Below are 19,184 nucleotides of genomic sequence, written 5' to 3' on the forward strand. Positions count from 1 at the left end.
GAAAGAAAGAGGCTCTTGCACCAGCAGAGGCCCTGGGTGTTGAGGGAAAGAGATGACTTTCAGTAGATCGGAACGTGTGCGCAGGCGGGACCTAGGACAGACTCAAGTCTCTGGTCAGCCAGTGCAAGCCAGACCGGACTGACTGGACTGACTCACCGCGACTGTGCACACATTCTTCCAGCAGCAGCCCCAAAAGTAAAATGGTGTTTTCAATACTTAAGGCTACACAACTGTTTTATTTTGAGGATAAAAACAAAACAAAACAAAACAAAACAAAACAAAACAAAACAAAACAAAACAAAACGCCATGAGTCAGCCAGGGTGCTTTCTATGGTGATTCAAAAACAATTTTCAAGTCTGAAGTTCTAAGGAGGGAAAACCCCCCTCAGCGGGGTTCTTAAAGAAGAGGGTGGTCAGGGCCAGTGGCAGTGATGGTGGCCGGCAGTGAGCACCAGACCTTCTACTGGAGGCATCACCCTGTTCACCCAGTCCCTTGCATTCTTAAAAACAGTTAGTCCTGGGTGGGGACAGCTGGGAACAATAGAACAGCTAGCAGTGCTCCATCACATATTAGCTATGTGATCTGGGGCAAGTTACCCAACCTCTCTGAACTTGTTTCCTCATTGTATAATGAAGAGGATAAGAGCATCTCCTCCTCATAAGGAGATGGTAAAGATTAAAGGAGTCATATATACACTGCTTAGAACAGTACCTTTGCACATAGTAAATGCTGTGTATTATTATCACTATTAAAAAATATTTACTATAATAGGAATATACTACTGTACGTCATGGCATTCCATTCATATTGGTGCAAAATGTCTCTTTCTGACATATAACATTGCATAAGTTTGGGACGCCTGGGTGGCTCGGTCGGTTGAGCGTCCGACTTCGGCTCAGGTTATGATCTCACGGTCCGTGAGTTCGAGCCCCGTGTCAGGCTGTGTGCTGACAGCTCAGAGCCTGGAGCTTGTTCCAGATTCTGAGTCTCCCTCTCTCTCTGACCCTCCCCTGTTCATGCTCTGTCTCTCTCTGTCTCAAAAATAAATAAACGTTAAAAAAAAATAACATTGCATAAGTTTAAGGTATCCAACATAATGATTTGATACATGCATATATTGCAAAATGTTTACTATAATAAGTCTGATCAACATCCATCACCTCACAGTGTCACAAAGTTTTTTCCTTGTGATGAGAACTTTAAGATTTACTCCCTTAGCAGTTCTTAGCAGCTGTCAAATATATCATACAGTATTGTTAACTACGGTCACCATACTGTACCTTACATCCCCAGATTTTATTTATCTTAAACGTGGAGGTTTGTACATTTTGACCCCCTTCTCCCAATTCCCCCACCACCCACCCCTCCAACCCCACCTCTGGCAACCACAAATCTGATCTGTTTCTATGAGTTGGGGTTTTTTTTTAGATTCCACATATAAGTGACATCACACAGTATTTGTCTTTCTTCATTTGACTTACTTCGCTTAGCATAATGCCTTCAAGTTATGTCCAGGTTATGGCAAATAGCAGGAGTTCCTTCCTTTTTATGGCTGAATAATATTCCATTATATGTGTGTACTACATTTTCTTTACCCATTCATCTATCGATGGACACTTGGGTTGTTTCCATGTCTTGGCTATTGCAAATAACGCTGCAGTGAACATGGGGGTTCAAGAAGAAGATACTTCTTCAGGATAATGATTTTATTTCCTTTGGAGATATACCCAGAAGCGGGATGGCTAGATCATATGGTAGTTCTATTTTTTATTTTTTAAGGAACCTCCATATCCAACTTACATTCTCACCAGCAGTGCACAAGGGTTCCCTTTTCTCCACATCCTCACCAGTGTTTGTTATCTTTTGTCTTGTTGATGACAGCTGGCCATTCTAATTGTTGTGAGGTGATATCTCATTGTGGTTTTAATTTCCAGGGAAAGGTCTCTGAAATAATGTCTTTTATTACTGGAAGCAGTGTCACCCAAGGCCAGATTGTTTTGCAATATTCAAAATATTTTTCAATGAATTTATCTGGTTAAGTCCATGTTGCTTTGGAAAGCAGCCAAAATGTCTTAATGTGATCTGCTTTTGTAAGTCCCAAAGGATCTCTTTACAAGGGAAGATCTTAGAGATTCATTTTCCTGTTTATGATGTGTATAAAAACTGCCCTCACCCCTATTTCTGAAAGCTGGCCAGGGCTCTGATGCTTGGTGTGCCCCCAGAAACTACTTGTTGACCAGTGGCTTTCTTGAAGAGTGATGAGATCCGAGGCGACAAGATAAAGTCATGTGTTTTCTAAAGGGAGTACACAGGAAGAGGGCAAACATCACCTCCCACCCCATTCCAGGATCCTGGTTCAGAAGATGCAGGAAGTTTCTCTCCCTTGAAGGATAGCACCTCTAGCCACAGCTCTGGGACTAGCAGAGAGCATCCTTGTAAATGACAGTCCTGAAAGCTTCCTCTGTCATTCTCCCTGCCTTGTCCCAAGGAAATGCAGGAAATGCCCCCTGACTAGGTACTAAAGCAGCATCGTGATGATGGGAAACAGCCAGGGAGCAGAAGCGTCTTGCGAAATGTGGGGTACAAGAGGTTTGTCTCTGTTGCAAAGTTTTCTCCAGGAGTGATATGCAAAACATTTAACAACCTGCAAGGCTCTCCACCCCAACTGAGCCAAATATCAACCCTTTAGTGGCTGGATATGGGGCAGGGGTGGGGGGCAGTCCACAAAATCCTGGAGGGTTGCTGGGGGTAGAAGGGCAGGCATTCAGATTGCTATTTACTGATCATAAGGAGCATTTTAAAATGTAAGGACCAGTAGGAGCAGACCAGACACAGTGGTTACTATCAGTCCTGCTCTCTGCCTCAGCATCCTTGCTTCTTGCTGGCCTTGTCTGGCAGAAGAAATCTGAAGGGTGACCTGTGCTGCCTATTGCATTTTGTCTTTCTTAAAGGACCCCATTCCCTCTGGGCTCTTACCCTCCAGCTGAATGGAACCTGGGGTGACTTACTGCCCACATAGCATAGTATTGTCTATCCATCACGACTGATGGGAAGAGACAGGTAATTGGCCAGATAGATCCTGAATCAAAACATTTTAGTGTTTCCTGAATCGGCCCTCAGGATCCCCAGGTAAACCTTTGGCTTCTAAGATTTCTACGTTGATTCATTGGCACAAAAACACCCACACTGAAAGGGAAAGAGGTATTGGACTATATCACCCTGGACTTATTTGCATTTTCAAAAAGGGAATTCAAGGGTCAATATTTAACCAGAAAGAAATAAAGCCCTGCCTCAGTTCCACAAGGGGCATTGCAGAATGCCCCTTTAAATCATGTGGTGGCCACTCCATCTACTCATAAGTTTGGTCCAATATTACTGAAATCTCTAAGTTGAACTTTAAAAAGAAGAAGATTAAGAAACCTAAATGAGAAGAGAATCATGAAAAAAAAGAGCTGAAATATATTAGAAAAGTAAATGTTTTGAATGACTTGAATGCGTAGAGAAAAGGTCAACAATGAATCAATGATATGAGAGCGCTACTATTCTAAAATTTTTTTTTTTTCGACATTTTATTTATTTTTGGGACAGAGAGAGACAGAGCATGAACGGGGGAGGGGCAGAGAGAGAGAGGGAGACACAGAACCAGAAACAGGCTCCAGGCTCTGAGCCATCAGCCCAGAGCCTGACGCGGGGCTCGAACTCACGGTCCGCGAGATCGTGACCTGGCTGAAGTCGGACGCTTAACCGACTGCGCCACCCGGGCGCCCCGAGAGCGCTACTATTCTAGAAAATGCAGGCAGTCCTGCATTTCATAAATTACATGGATGTTGCAATGTAATGTTTTATATGTATCAAATTACATAACAAAAGACATTTATGGCAGTTTCTTAAATAAAATCGTAGAAATGTGCCCACTTTCTTGGGAGGTTAATGGTATATCAGGAATCCCAAGTAAAAAGATCTTACTGTATTTTGCCAGATAAAAAATTCTGGTGAGGCAGCTGGCTGATTCAGTCGGTAGAAGATGTGACTCTTGATCTCAGGGTTGTTAGTCTGAGCCTCCTGTTGGGTGTAGACATTACTTAAAAATAAAAATCTTAAAGGGGCACCTAGGTGGCTCAGTCGGTTGAGCATCTGACTTTTGATTTCAGCTCAGGTCATGATCTCACAGTTCATGGAATCAGGCCCCTTGTCAGGCTCTGTGCTGACAGCATGGAGCCTGCTTGGGATTCTCTCTCTCTCCCTCTCTCTCTCTCTCTCTCTCTCTCTCTGCCCTCCCCCACTCATGCTCACTCTCACACACTCTCTCTCAAAATAAATAATAGACATTTTTTAAAAAATAAAATAAAATGGGGCGCCTGGGTGGCGCAGTCGGTTAAGCGTCCGACTTCAGCCAGGTCACGATCTCGCGGTCCGTGAGTTCGAGCCCCGCGTCAGGCTATGGGCTGATGGCTCAGAGCCTGGAGCCTGTTTCCGATTCTGTGTCTCCCTCTCTCTCTGCCCCTCCCCCGTTCATGCTCTGTCTCTCTCTGTCCCAAAAATAAATAAACGTTGAAAAAAAAATTAAAAAAAATGAAATAAAATAAAAAAAGAAAATCTTAGGGGTGCCTGAGTGGCTAGTCGGTTGAGCATCCAACTCTTGATTTTGACTCCGGTCATGATTTTGCCGTTCGTGAGATCAAGCCTCACTTCAGGCTCTGCACTGACAGTGCAGGGCCTGCTTGGGATTCTCTCCCTCTCTCTCTCTGCCCCCCCCCCCATTTATGCACGCTCTCTCTCTCAAAATAAATAAACTTTAAAAAAATAATAAAATCTTTTTAAAAAATTCTGGAGATTGATTGCATAACAATGTGAATATACGTAACACTACTGAACTGTACACTTAAAAATGGTTAAGAGGGGCGCCTGGGTGGCTCAGTCGGTTAAGAGGCCGACTTCGGCTCAGGTCATGATATCGCAGTCCATGAGTTCAAGCCCCGCGTCGGGCTCTGTGCTGACAGCTCAGAGCCCGGAGCCTGTTTCAGATTCTGTGTTTCCCTCTCTCTGACCCTCCCCCATTCATGCTCTGTCTCTCTCTGTCTCAAAAATAAACGTTAAAAAAAATTAAAAAAAAAAAAAAGAAAAAGAAAAAATGGTTAAGATAAGTTTTAGGTTATGTGTTTTTTATCACAATTAGAAAGAAAAAAAAAAAAGAGACCCTGCTATAAAGTTACAGTTCTTCTGATCTTCTGAAATCCAACTAATTAAATGATGCTCTTTAGGTGAAATCAAATCATTATATTTCTGTTCATATAAAGGCAAATATTTTTATTCAGTTTGTTGAGATAGGATAGTGTGCATGCATCCAGAGTTTTTCCCTATATAAGCAAAATTCTGCTCGGTTTTGTTTTGTTTGTAATGGCTTTGTAGGTATCTTATGAACAGTTTTTAAAGCACCGTAAAAAAGATCATGTCTCATTCACTTTATTGAATTTCAAGAACAGTTTAACAAATTAAGTCCCTTCGACATCCCCAATGACAACTTGCAAGGGACAAAAATTAATCAAGAACTTGATATGCCTTATTGAAATAAAGTCTTCAAATAATGCTTTCCACACCTTAAAGCATAATATTTAATTTGTAGGGCCAGGCAGCCAAGCTTAACATCAGCAAAGGGATTTACTGATAGTCTGTTTAATAGAAACCTGACTGGTGCAAACAGCTCCTTAGCCAAGCATCTTGAGCCTAGACTCATCCTGCTCTTTAGGTCCCTTTCCAGCCTCCACCCATTTCCATCTGGAGACTCCTCACTCTGCAGCTTACAAGATTATTTCTCACTAGCATACAGAACTCTGCCATGGCCTGTCCTCACCCCTGCAGCTCTACACCACACACCGCATACACCCAGTCTGTTCTTGCTTTGTGGCTTCCCTCATCCCTGCCAGGCTGGCCTTGTGACTTGACTTATAACCCAGCCACTGCCATCCTCATGCTTGCTGGGTGAAATGAAAAGAGGTGAGCTGTCATTAAAGACAACTGGGTTCTTCCTCTTCACTCACAGGATTGGGCAAATCCTTCCACCTTAACTTCCCCACTTGGAAAATGTAAAAACTGGAACCATATCGTCTCTAAAGTTGCTTCTTTATATTCTTACCTCCTATAAGTAAATCTATTCCTCCCTTTCGAGATTCCCTGGCCTGTGGTTCTCAAAACTGAGTACACATCAAAATGACCAGAGGATCATATGATGTAAGTAATCAGGGATAGCATGTCCAAACTATGTCCATGGAACAATAGTACCTGCAAGACGTGAACAGGTATGCTTCAGAACAGGAGTATTTAGACAATGAGTTTGAAAGACACTATTAAACTAAATTGAATAACTGACTTCACTGCAGGACTTCTCAGAATGTTTCATAAGATAATTTGAGCTGTGAATCCCCAAACTTATTTTGACGCTGGAACCCTTCCTTAGCCTATCCCTATCCCCCCACCCTTTCAAATATCTATTAACATACAGACACCTGGAGGGGCACTAGTATTCTACCAAACACTGTTTGGGTAACATAGTCCTAGAGAATGCTCGAACAGTGGAAAGAGCAGATTCCTGAGTTCTGACGGGCTGCCTCCTTCCTGGCCTGCTCAGAGGCTGCATCGAAGCCAACAAGCTTGACATGCTACGAACATCATTATGTCTTCCTGTTCCCTATGTGCCCTGCTCAGATCCTATAGGCACTACTCATGGCTGGAATCACCTTGCATGTAACCCAGGCAGACCAGACACTCCTTCTTCAAGCCTCAGGGAATCTGAATTCATGGATTTCTTTGAACTGTTTCACTTAATAGAGTTTTGTGGTGATGGGGACATATTATCTAATGGGGAATATACACAGTTATTCTTTTAAGTTACCATGTAAGCCACATAGGCCTGATTGACTAATGTAAAATGCCTGCCACTCATTACTCTCATTTTAATTATCGAGACATTTGCCCTTTTAAGGCAAATTAGGCAAATAAGACCAGATGAGTCTTAAGAGAGATAGTTGAGGGTGCCTGGGTGGCTCAGTTGGTTAAGCATCTGACTTCATCTCAGGTCATGATCTCATGGCTGGTGAGTTCAAGCCCCGCATGGGACTCTGTGCTGACAGCTCAGAGCCCAGAGCCTGCTTTGGATTCTGTATCTCCCTTTCTCTCTGTCTCTGCCCCTCCCCTGCTTGCTCTCTCTCTCTCTCTCTCTCTCTCAAAAATAAATAAACATTAAGAAAAAAAAATTTTTTTTTAAGACAGATGAGTTGGGAGGCCAAAAACATTTGAAGTTTGAGTTCCAAATGCAAAAAAAGAAAAAAGTTGACCTCATTTCTTTGAAAATTTCTTGTACTACATTCTAGATCAACACCCTTGGCATTAGCCTTTGCTAAACAACAGGGTAAAATTACTGGGTCCAGGCAGTACTTGGACAGCACTAACCCACTCCAGTCAGCTGTGAGGTTTCTATTACATTTAGGTTGTTCGTATAGTAGAAAGATTGACTTCTCTGCCATTAGCTGGAATATCCTACTTCCTCGATGTTTTCCACATCAAGTTGCCCATTTTCCCTTGTTTTTTTTTTTTTTAGTTTTAATTAGAAGAATAGTTATTATAAAGTTTGGGTATCAGAATGGAAGTCTAGAATTTAAAGCATGAGAGCAAGCATCCCCTTCTACCTGTGAAATTGAAGCCCTTGTTAGATGGCTTTCAGAGCTCGACTGGCATTTCTTGTTTACACAGCTCTGTTCTGATAGCTTCTCCTCACACAGAACCTATGAGGCCATGAGCCAGCAGAAGAGTTAGTGCTAAGAGATCAAGCCAGAAGTCTCAAGATAAGCAGTGTTTTAGATCTAAGGACCCAAAAATCTTTAGCCATCTCCATACAGTATTTATTTGAGCTAACCCCTCTAAGCATGCAAGAAGTAATCATTTGTGAAAAATCAATTACTCTCAATGGTGATATAGTGAGGACTACATAGCAAAACAAAGAAAAAAATTCCTAGAAAAAAATATAATAAAAGTTGTTTCAAATATATATCCAGGCTCATCAGAAAACAGAAGACATTTCCAGGGCCAAAATAAAGAAGGATCTGGAAATCAGATGGTTTGCTGACCCTATAGCAGTCCTAGAGGGGGAAGATTTTCTGATCTCAATAACCTAGACATTTGGTATACATAAAAGTTTGGGAGTTGGAATGGAGTCTTCTGCCTAAAGCTGGGAACTTGCATATAAGGCTAGGCCATGGGCTTGGTGCATGTGTACATGTATGTCCCTAAGAACTCAAAACCATAATCTCTCAGTTTTAGAGTTCAAATGTGTCTTACCTGTGGTTCTGTAAATTGCAAACCGAGAAAAGTTGTCAGTTTGGAAGTACTTAGGAATCTGCAGAAGGAAATTTGAATCCTCTGTGGCATGTTGATCCTTCAATGCAATCCTCATAGGATTCCCATAGGTAAATGCAAATTATCCATGAGCTCACAATCCCAAATTACCAAATACCCAAGGAATATTATTACTCAGATTCCTTGAGGTTTTATAATACACATGGAAAGCACAAAGACCAGAATTTAGGTAAGGAAGTCAGGTCCAGTTAGTGGTTCCTTTGTCCTCTCCAGAGTTAACAATGGTTAAGTAGCAGGTACATCAAAAGTTCTCTAAATACCATCATCTCTCCTATAACACGTGTCCCTAAAAATACCACTGCATTATGGAATTTGGGCTGCATGAAAATAACAGGACTAATGGGGGAAATGAGTTCAGAGGAGAGCATTCAAACCTGTGTAGTCTAATAAAACAATACACTTCAAAAAAATGAATAATAAACCCAATAAAACTCCGCCATTTTAAGCATCTTAGATTCTTAATTTAAATTATGCTACACTAAATATACCACTTTGCCTCGATTTGTAAAAATAAACTCCTGAAGTTTCCGGGGGCATGTGAGTATGATGTAGCACTGTGGCTTTGAGTTACGGAGGCAGAACGGAAGGAAAGACATTCTTAGGACGAAGTGTCACGACACCAGAGGTGGACGGCTGTGACTCACTGTCTTGTTATTCCTTCTGCGCCAGCTTAAAATAGGAGTCCAGCTTTTGTTGTTTTGCCAGGTTCTTCTTTTCATAACAAAAAAAAAGACAATTTCTGTGGTTTCCAGTCAGACCTCATGCCACGAAAGTGCTGTTCTGCTGCTCATGGTGCGATAACCTTTTCTTCAATCCATGGCACGTGCCTCAATCCTCTTTAAGGCCAATGATGGCTCCCATTGAGTTCCATTCTCCTTTCTTTTGGTTCTTCAGTGTGGCCCCTGACGAAGCTCAGTGTGGGCACTTTTACTCGTGTTGGTCACAGGATGTCCCATCTTCTCTTGTGTTACAAGCTTCTCCTCCACACGCTTAAGCCTCTCCTCCTTCATTCAATCCCTGGATTCTTATGAGCAGGACACACACTGGTTTTGAGGATGTATATTCAATGCTTTCATGAGGAAAAGCACATAAGCTCAGGAGCAAATATAACTTGCGTTGAACAAGGGTAAACGGAAGTGAGAAAGCAGCCACGGTGTGTGGGGGTTTGTGTGTGCCTCCCAGGCCACTGCTGGCAGCTGGACAGCACCTTCACATTCACCTGATGCTATTCGGTGGCACCAAATATAATTCCCTCACACTTTAATATGTTTAGTGTTATGTTATGTGATTTTTACCACACAAAAAAACTAATATAGGGGGGCCTGGGTGGCTCAGTCAGTTGGGCGTCCAACTTTGACTCAGGTCATTATCTCATGGTTTGTGGGTTCAAGCCCACGTCAGGCTCTGTGCTGACACCTCAGAGCCTGGAGCCTGCTTCAGATTCTGTATCTCCCTCTCTCTCCCCTCCCCTGCTTGTGTTCTATCTCTCAAAAATAAATAAACATTTAAAAAGCTAATATATATATTATATATAATAAAACTATAAAACTAATAAAACTATAAAAACTAATATATATTATATATAATATATATAATATATGTATCATATATTATATATGTAATATATATAATATATCATAATATCATATATATCATAATATATATTACATAATACATACAATATTACATATATATATCATATATATCATATATATGTAATATATATATATTGTATATATACAATGTAATATATATATTATACATAATATATATATGATACATATATATGATATATATGTAATATTGTATGTATTATGTAATATATATATTATGATATACACATAATATGTATACATACATATACATATGTAATATGTAATTACATATGTAATACACATAATATGTATACATACATATACATATATAATACACATAATATGTATACATACATATACATATGTAATATGTAATTACATATGTAATACACATAATATGTATACATACATATACATATGTAATATATATTATGATATACACATAATATGTATACATATGATATATATGTAATATATATATTATACATAATATATATATTACATATATATCATATATATATGATATATATTATATATATATATAAAATCTTCTCTTTTGCCTCATGAAAAATCAAATTTTGAGGTACACTGATCTCATAGTTTACTGATTTTATGCCAAGTTTACCTACCACATATGAACAGATTCACATATTACATACCTGTATTGTAATAAAAGAGACTGCAATTGTCACCTTCAAATTTTCAGGAAGCCTTAATAGAAATTTAGTTTGGGACACTATGCTTGGAAAGTGGACTCTTGAACTACAGGCAAGTGAGTTTACTTGGAGGCTGGGGCTAGGGAATAGAATGGGGTATAGATGTATCCAATGAAGTACTATAATTAATATAAATCCAACCTATGACCCTAATGAGATCCTCGTGATGCATCTAAGTGTCACAACCGACTCTCAGCAGTTGGCACTGTTAGCATATTAACTGCTAAAGAAGCATTTATATGGACAGTTGAGAGACCAGTCCTGAATCTTGAATCATTCAAGTGCTTATCTGAGAGGCAAGGAAGTTTAGAATAATAAGGAATGCTTTCTTTATTTACCTTTTCCTCCGTGGGAATGCAAACCCATTCTTCCCAGAAATAGTAACTGAGTAACAAGCATTGAGCCACATGCCAGGAGATAAAAGATGGCCAAGAACACACATGTCTTCTAGGGGCTGAGAGTCCAGTGCAGAAGAAAGATGCAAAGATGCAAACATGAACAGTTCAGTGAGTTCACTGCTGACAGTGCAGACTGTGAAAGCTAAGATCTGTGTCCTAACTCCCAGGGAACTATCTGGCTAGGATTGCTCCAGGGCCAGGTCCAAGAATCCAGGCCCTGCCAGCTCTGCAGGCAGATGAGCACAAATGCTCACTAGAGAAAGCAAGAGAGTGCCTGCAGGCAGAGCTGAGAGATTCCTCCAGAAACAGTTCCATGTCTTCCCCAATGCGCTGACAAACGGGCAATCGAGATCCCATAGTTCCTGACAATAGAACAGGGATACCATAATTGTTAGACTGAAACATTTTCGAAACCAGTGTTTTTAATCAGCCATAAGCAACTCTCAACAGGAATGTCTGACCTGAAGCAACAACATACCCCTGAATACCTAACTGAAGCTAGCATTGTTAGAAATAAGCTAATTCATAATTCTCGAAGTGTGGTCCATGGACCAGGAACATAAGTGTCATTTGAGAATTCGTTAGAAATGCAAGGACCTCACTCCAGACCAACTAATGAGAAACTACAGAATGCAGCCCAGAAATCTGTGTTTTAAGAAGCCCTCCAGGTACCTCTGACACTCAGTGAAGTTTAAAATTGAGTTCAAATTAGAGGACATGTTCCTAATTTTGTTAACAGAGTAGTATTTTTTAAGCGGTTCTCTTGAACTTGGTCTGGACAACACAACTGGTTGTGCATCAAGGAAGTGTCTCCTTTGCAACAAGAGAACCACACCTTCAGTGTAGAGGGGGTTGTGGGAGATGCTTCTCATCCAGGTTGTGTAAGGATACTGAACCCCTAAATACAGTTTATGGAGAAAGGGAGCCCAAAAAGAAGTCCTCTGTTTTGTCCCACTTCTCAAGCCATAAGATGAACATCTGTCTAAAATGAGCTCATACAGCTTAGCCTACAGCCAACTGCTGCCACAGAGAGGAGTCAGAAAAGATAAAGAGGAGAGATGTGAAATGGTGGTGCGGACATAGCAGGGGACCACGTGGGAATAGCCCGGCCTGGCATCCTCCTGCTTCTCATGAGCATGTTGACCTGACTCACAGCTTTAAATGGAATGTCTGGTGAGCCAGTGTGGTTCTCGTCTGGTAGAAGAGAGGTACCTGTGTGAAAAACTGCATAGATTACATTCTGCATTCCACTACACAGGACGGTAGCAGTAAAGTTAGCAAGAGCAAACCAAGTGGCAATGATCAAAATATACAAATTAGGAGCAAAACTTGAATACTTCTAGAGGAAAAAAAAAATAAGCAAAATAAACTCACCAGGTGCTATATTTCGCCTTAACATTTTATAAAATTAATTTTCAAAGAGAGCATTACAGAGACCTAAACGGTTGAACTTGACTCATAAGACCAGAGTAAGGTTCCTAGGTATCAAACAGGACCTGGGTATATATGATCTTCCTACTGTGTTCACACCATGCCAGCTCTACCTCCACACCTTCATCATTACCATTTCCAGTAGCCAGACTCAGGGGTGTACGCAAAACTCTCATTTGTTTTGACTCAATGAGAAGTTGTCATTAAGATTTCAGTTTAATAAGTTTCTACCTGGTCTTTTCTCTCCTTTATCCATACAACAGCCTCTGTCAAATCCAACCCTATCTCATGTCTACCTACGCAAACATGGCTAAAACTGATAAGAGGGGAGAGGGGGAATTTCTCCCAAGTCACAGCAGAGATAGTTTCAAGAAATTCTCAGATAGCAAAGAAACACTAATAGAATTCAGAAGTCCATATTCCATCTCATTTTTCTTATCCCCTTTACCTCAAGACAGAATTTACATCAACGCAGAAGGATTTCCAGGGCAGTTCTCCCAAGGAAGCAAATGGTCACCTTCAGACCATTCAAAATACCCAAGCTAAAGATGGTAGTAGGTGGAGAAGTGCTGCCGGCCTCTGGAGGAAAAGCATGTCCCCAGATTTACCCCCCATTCAGTTCTACCATGTTATTCCATAAATACGTTTATTGAATGTTCTCCTTTGAAACATTAATTAAGGAGCTCTTCAACCTACCATCTTCTATGTGTCCCCCTAATGGGGAAGGATCTGACGAGCCCACTCACAACCAAGAGGAATCTCCCGGAACCTTCTAAGAAGGGCAGTGGGCCAAATCAAGCCTTTTCTTGGCCGTGCTTAGCCCTGGTTCTAACTTGCGTTCTAGTTAGAAATAAACACTTTCTAGTCACACTAGTTGGAAGCAAAGAAGTGTTGAATTAATCTGTTAATTAAAAGGGCTACAAAAGACACTGGGCTATGTGAGATCCCATAGAGGAGAGCTTGAGGGATAGCAAGCATTTACGCTACAAGTGAGAAGCAATGGGGTGCATGGAAGAAGCAGAAAGGTGACCAAGACGCTGAAGCTCAAAAAGTGAAGGGAAGAGTGAAGAGGGATGAAGTGGAGAGGTGGGGCCACATCACACAGGCCTTGTGGAGATGCAGGTTGAGTTTTATCCGGTGGGCCCTGGGCCACTGTGCAGCAAGGCTGTGGTGGTACCGCAGGCTCAAGAGCGACACGGTATGTTGCCCAGCTTCTCTTCTAGGCATGAGCTCTGGTCTTCCGCAGGGGTGAGGTGGAGAGGGCCGATGTGCAGAGCACTCCTTTGGGGACCCATGTGCCGGTCTTGGCACGGGGCTTTGGCTCATTCACAGACAGCCCGTCCAGCTTCGCAGCTTGGAATAATCATGTCATGACTTCAACTTTGCCCTTCTGGATCAAGCTTTGAAATGCTCTCCTGTTGTCCTATGGCAAGCTGCTCCCTGTCCCAGGGGAGGAGGCTGGGTGGTGGTGGAGCTTGAAGCACCAGGAAGACTTCTTCCTCATTCCTGCTCAATGCAGCCAGACACCCAACCAGTAAGGCCAGATTGGAGGTGCCTAATCCTGTTTACCTGAACATGGTGGCATTTTTCCAGAAGCTCGGGTGTCCATTTACAGTGCGTAAGCATGGAATCTGGATTACAGATTAATACTTAATAAATTTTGTATCTTGGCGTTGTCTTGTAGGTCCCCCTTTGGACATTCAATAGTGGATGTAGATGTAGAACTCAATAAATACTCAGTAAGTGACACTGAATGGCAACCGCAGTTGGGTTGGTCTGAGTGATAGGCCACGTGGTGCTACACTTCCTGGCTGATGTCATGTGCCTACACATATGTGGCGAAACATACTGATGCTCACCACCCTGAAGTCCCTGGTCACTCTCAAGCCCCCTGACCACTTTCTGAACACCAGCCTCCTGTCTTACTCATTTTATGAAGCTCTGGCTTGGAAACCACCATACATAGTCATTTAGTATACGCAGGGAGTCAAGTGAAACCTTCCTTAAAGGGGTAATAAAGGAGAGACAGAGAAAGGAGAAAGGAAAGAAAGGAAAAGGAGAATAATAATGCACACACCGTTTACTGAACACCCACTCTATACCAGATGTTTGACAAACATTATTGTTCATCATGACGCTACAAGGTCACATTATTCCCATTTAACAGATTAGGAGAGTAGAGCTCAGGGAGGTTCAAGGATTTGTCAAATCTTCACAATCAGAAAAAGGCAGGTCTGGGGTTCACATTGGACAACGATGCTGCACTTCCATGCGGTGAGGGAGGAAGCTGGTAGCACTGTGAAGACAGAAGCCCAGCTGTTCTGCATGGAACCTCTCTGTATGCCCAGCATACTTGTCATGCACACTGCCCACAGCACTCTTGTCAACATCTGTCTGGGTTTCCCAAATATCCTGCTCTCCCTCTCACTCCCCTCCCAACCCTGCCCTAAGAGAAGAGATGCATTCCAGATTGCCATCCCCAGCTCCTCACTCCTCCCTCCAATTTCTGGACATTTCCTGTTTTCAAATCATCACATTTCCTGTTTTAAAATCAGTAATGGCCCTCCTCAGAGATTTCCCCTAAGGAATTCAGAGCCAGTGTTGAGTGGGTGAGCAAAATCATGGCTTCGTGCTTTCCAAAGACCTTCAGAAGGCTTCCCACAGTGGCCAGGAAGTGGAGGCAGATGAAATGGCAGCTTGAAACCCCTGGAGCCCTTAACCTCTGCCTCTTAATTAATTGAATACCATCCTTTTAGATGGCTGGAGTCTTCGTTCCCTGACTGGTGTTAATACAACGTCCAGTCAGTAGCCTGTCTCAACATACAGAGATAACATTACAGATAATGGTAGTGTGGGTGAGAGCAGTGGGGATCAGAGCCCAAATGAGGCCCCAAATAATCATCAAATCAAAGGAGACATGTGCTCGTGAGGGAAAGGTGAGGAAGACCTTGATGCCCAATAGGCAGCCAGGTCAGCAACCGGGAGAGCTTTCCAACTAGAAGATTAAGGATCTGGTTCGTCCTGTGGGCAGTGCCCGAGCATCCGGGCACAAACAGCCCTGACACTAGGACATCAAGAGATATATAATAAGTCTGTATTTACCAGAATTGTCTAAGGAAAAGACTACACGTAGGGGACTCAAAATTCTAATAAGCATGGGGGAGAGGAGGGAGCCCCCAGGGGACATGGCCAAGCCGCTTTGTAAAAGACTCTAATATAATTAACTACAGGGGCTTTCCTTTTATGCATGGGGTGAGCAAACTGGGGACAAGTAAGAGGAGAAGCTGCTCACTGTCACCAAACCATCCTCCTCCCATGTGTCGATCATCCTCTCATTGATTAGAAGGGGTTCCAGATCGCTTTCCCTGCCTAGACTGTCCACATATCTCTCTTCAGCCCTGATGATGGGGAAGTTGCAGCATACAATCTTATAGCATTGTAATGTAAATCTTTGTACCCCTTAAATGTCAGGGTCCTGAAAGAAATCCCAGGTTATCCCTCCTTTGCTGCCCTCTGTCGGGAATTGGTCTGATCATCACACTCTCCCTCCTGGGGCAGGTACCATTTGGGGCCGGCGACAGTTAACAAGACTGCCAGTAGTTTGAGTGTGGTCCATACCTGACCCATTTCTGCAGCATCATCTTAACTTATATTGGGTGTAGCTCTTTGTTAAATGTGTAGCAGTTTGGATGGGTAGATAGAGGATTTGATGCATGAATGACTGGATGCATAAGTGAGTGAATACATTTGCAAGATAGCAACCCTGGGATAAGAGATGAAACTTACTTGTGGAATATTTTTTCTCTGTATAAAACAGACACAATTGAAAATGGAACCCTCAGTCTGGATCATGCTGTAACTAACTGAGCTATACTGCCCAGAAAGACACATCATGGCATTGATTAAGCCTTTCTTGCTTGGGCCCATTGTGGTGGTAATTATGGCCATACTACCAAGGCATTTCTTGAGGACAGGCCTGTTGGAGAGCAGGTGGCCAAATATTTCCACTGACTTGTTCTCTTTTTTTTCCCCCCTTTTCAGATTATCAAGGAGGTCCCTCCACCCCCTGCTGAGGAGAGTGAGGTAAGTGACCAGAGCAGGGTGCAGCGGGATGGACAGAGTGGTAAAGTGGAGCAGAGAGTGGGCTGGGCTGGCCCAGGACTCAGGCCCCTGCAACACAGAGCCGAGTCAGGCCCAGGCTCCCATTGTATCTGAGGTAGCAGGGAGGGAAGTTTTTGGTCCTTTCCGAACCAAGGTTGAACAAACTGAACTGACCAAGGTTGAACAGAAACTGAACTGAACTGCAGCCACGGACAGAATAGTTTGGGAGCGTTTTCCACCTGCAAAGATAAAATCTGAGATGCAAATATAAATATTTTTATCAATACAATTTTTCCCTTTAAAACGGACATTTTAGGTTTCTCTTTTCCCTGCAGAGACTATGCTTCATGTATGTAGATCAGGGCAAATTTGATACATTCTCCAAACAATTAGTGATTCTAGGAACAGCCTGATGCTGAAGTATTCCGTTTTTCTTTAATTTAACACAATGCCTAAAGATTAGCCAGGCAGTAATAATAATGTAGGGGGGGGGGGGGGAGGTGGTGGTGGGAGAAGATATGCTAATATCCTGGCCTTGCTCCCAAATCTTCATCATTTGAGGGGGGAAAAACATCTTAGACTCCACCATAAATGGGCCAGTAAGCAGTTCTGGTGCAAGCGTGGCCTAGGGTAGAATATGGTGGAGGCATTAAAGGCTAATGGTGAGAAGGAGAATCCCTGGGCAGGAATATCCGGCCGGTGGCTTTTCTGATCCTCTGATCACTCTCAGAGCAACAGGCCTCCTTTGGATGCATCACTCACCAATTTAGAAACCAGGGTACAGGTCTGAAAACAGTGGGATCAAAAGACATAGGGGTGAGGATTCAAGTTCACGGTCCTCAATCCCTAAGGTCTATTGTATGCAAACGGAGCACTGCCCCCTGGCCATTCCTCTAACCAATGCCTTCATCAAGTTTCCTGCATACAGAAAGAATAATGATTGAATTTAACATTCCACGAGTCTGTTATATCCTGAACCATATGCATGTAAGCCAAGGGATTTAATAGCTGCACTCAATTAAAGCACATATTGTTGGAATGCTAACTTTTTGCCCAGAAATCAAGGGAGGAAATTACATTGCTGTGCAAAGAGGGAGGATAAAACCCTCTTTACATCCACAAAAGCCTTTCTTAATCCTTCAAGAGAAAGCACCGTGGCTAGTTCCACGGGTTCCAATTTGGCTGTTTCTGTTATGTGCAGCTGTCTCTTATATTCCCAAAGGAAAATAGGGCAAGAGGCTTTTGCTTGATGAAGTTGCTCTGTTTGCCCCGAGGTGAAGAATGTTCCCTCCCCTTATTATGTTCAGTTAAAGGAGCTGTTGCCCTTTTTTCTGGTGCTGACTCTGCATTTGCCTTTGGAAGCAGCCACTGTGGTCGAAACACACCAGGGGACTTAGGTACAAGACCGTGGGGTGTGGTTTACCCAAAACCACCTAGTTTCATCTAATATTTCTATAGAAGTCCTACTTTTACCTGAAGAAGGCAGACCTGGCTTCTGAAACAGAAGGACAACCCTAGGATGCTTGAGATCTAAAGGGTTGTGTTAGACCTCAAGGAGCTTCTGGGCTGGCTGGGGCAGACTGCAGGCTGTGCTGATCACTCAACATGTTTGTTGGCCTTGAAAGTTCCTTGGCCTTGTGAGTTAAGCAGCCCTGATCTCCTTCCTAATATGTTTCAGCAGAAAAAAAAGAAAGAAAGAAAGAAAGAAATCCCACAGGCACAGATAACATAATCTATACCTACATAGTATCTTACACAGTGCCCTGAAAATCATAGTCTGAATCTAGACTTCTAGAACCCTCTCCATTCCAGCTCCCTGCATTTAAATCCTGTCAATCCTTCAGGTACAGCTCATGTGCTATTATTATCTCCACAAAACGCTCTAGAATTCCTTCCATCAGGACTAATTTCTCATTTCCCCCTTCTCTGCATTCCCAGGGTATTTTATTGATCTTTTCTTCTGCATCAAAGGTTAAGTTCATTAGCTACTTGAAGGTCAGGATCTATATCTCATTAATCATGGATTTATCCCCGAAGAGCTTAACACAGTGTCTAACACTCAATAGCTCTCTGAAGTCAAACGCTCTGCCATATATGTGAACAAGTTTGGTATTATTTATCCAAGCTTTTATCAGTTCTATAAGCTTCATATCCTAAGGGAGACACATGTACTATTTAAATAGCTAAACTTAGAATGAACACAACTTTATAACAAGCTCTCAGTGGTCCTCTTTAATAAGGAATTATCAAAATGCATAATATAAAAAAGCGTGACTTTTCAAGATTCCACGCAACCAACAGCGATACCTCTATATAAAGAGAGGACAAAGAAAAATTTTGAGACCTCAACAAAAGAAGAAGGCTCAATTTTAACAACTAAGATGGGTATTTCTTGGGTTGAGAATCCTCTCTAATTGGCAGCAGAGTGAGGATTCCTCATGAGGCCTCTAGCTACTCCAAAATACTGGCAGCTTAAGGGGGGAACCCAATAATGGAGTACTTCATCTGATGATTCAGTTCTAAATCACCTTCA

The 19,184-nt window shown here is 42.3% G+C and overlaps 2 protein-coding genes across 5 annotated transcripts in view; one reads left to right on the forward strand and one right to left on the reverse strand.

The window, feature by feature from the left end:
• Positions 1 to 19,184, reverse strand: part of GKN2 (gastrokine 2) — a 326,024-nt gene that overhangs the window by 195,049 nt on the left and 111,791 nt on the right. The window lies entirely within an intron of this gene.
• Positions 1 to 19,184, forward strand: part of ANTXR1 (ANTXR cell adhesion molecule 1) — a 221,603-nt gene that overhangs the window by 134,540 nt on the left and 67,879 nt on the right. For all 3 annotated transcript variants that reach the window (XM_045446307.1, XM_045446308.1, XM_045446309.1), the window contains exon 14: positions 16,592 to 16,633. In XM_045446307.1, the coding sequence (XP_045302263.1) occupies positions 16,592 to 16,633 (42 nt within the window). The remainder of the gene's footprint in view (positions 1 to 16,591; positions 16,634 to 19,184) is intronic.

The sequence above is a fragment of the Leopardus geoffroyi genome, chromosome A3 (assembly GCF_018350155.1).
Source record: "Leopardus geoffroyi isolate Oge1 chromosome A3, O.geoffroyi_Oge1_pat1.0, whole genome shotgun sequence".
Taxonomy (NCBI): Eukaryota; Metazoa; Chordata; class Mammalia; order Carnivora; family Felidae; genus Leopardus; species Leopardus geoffroyi.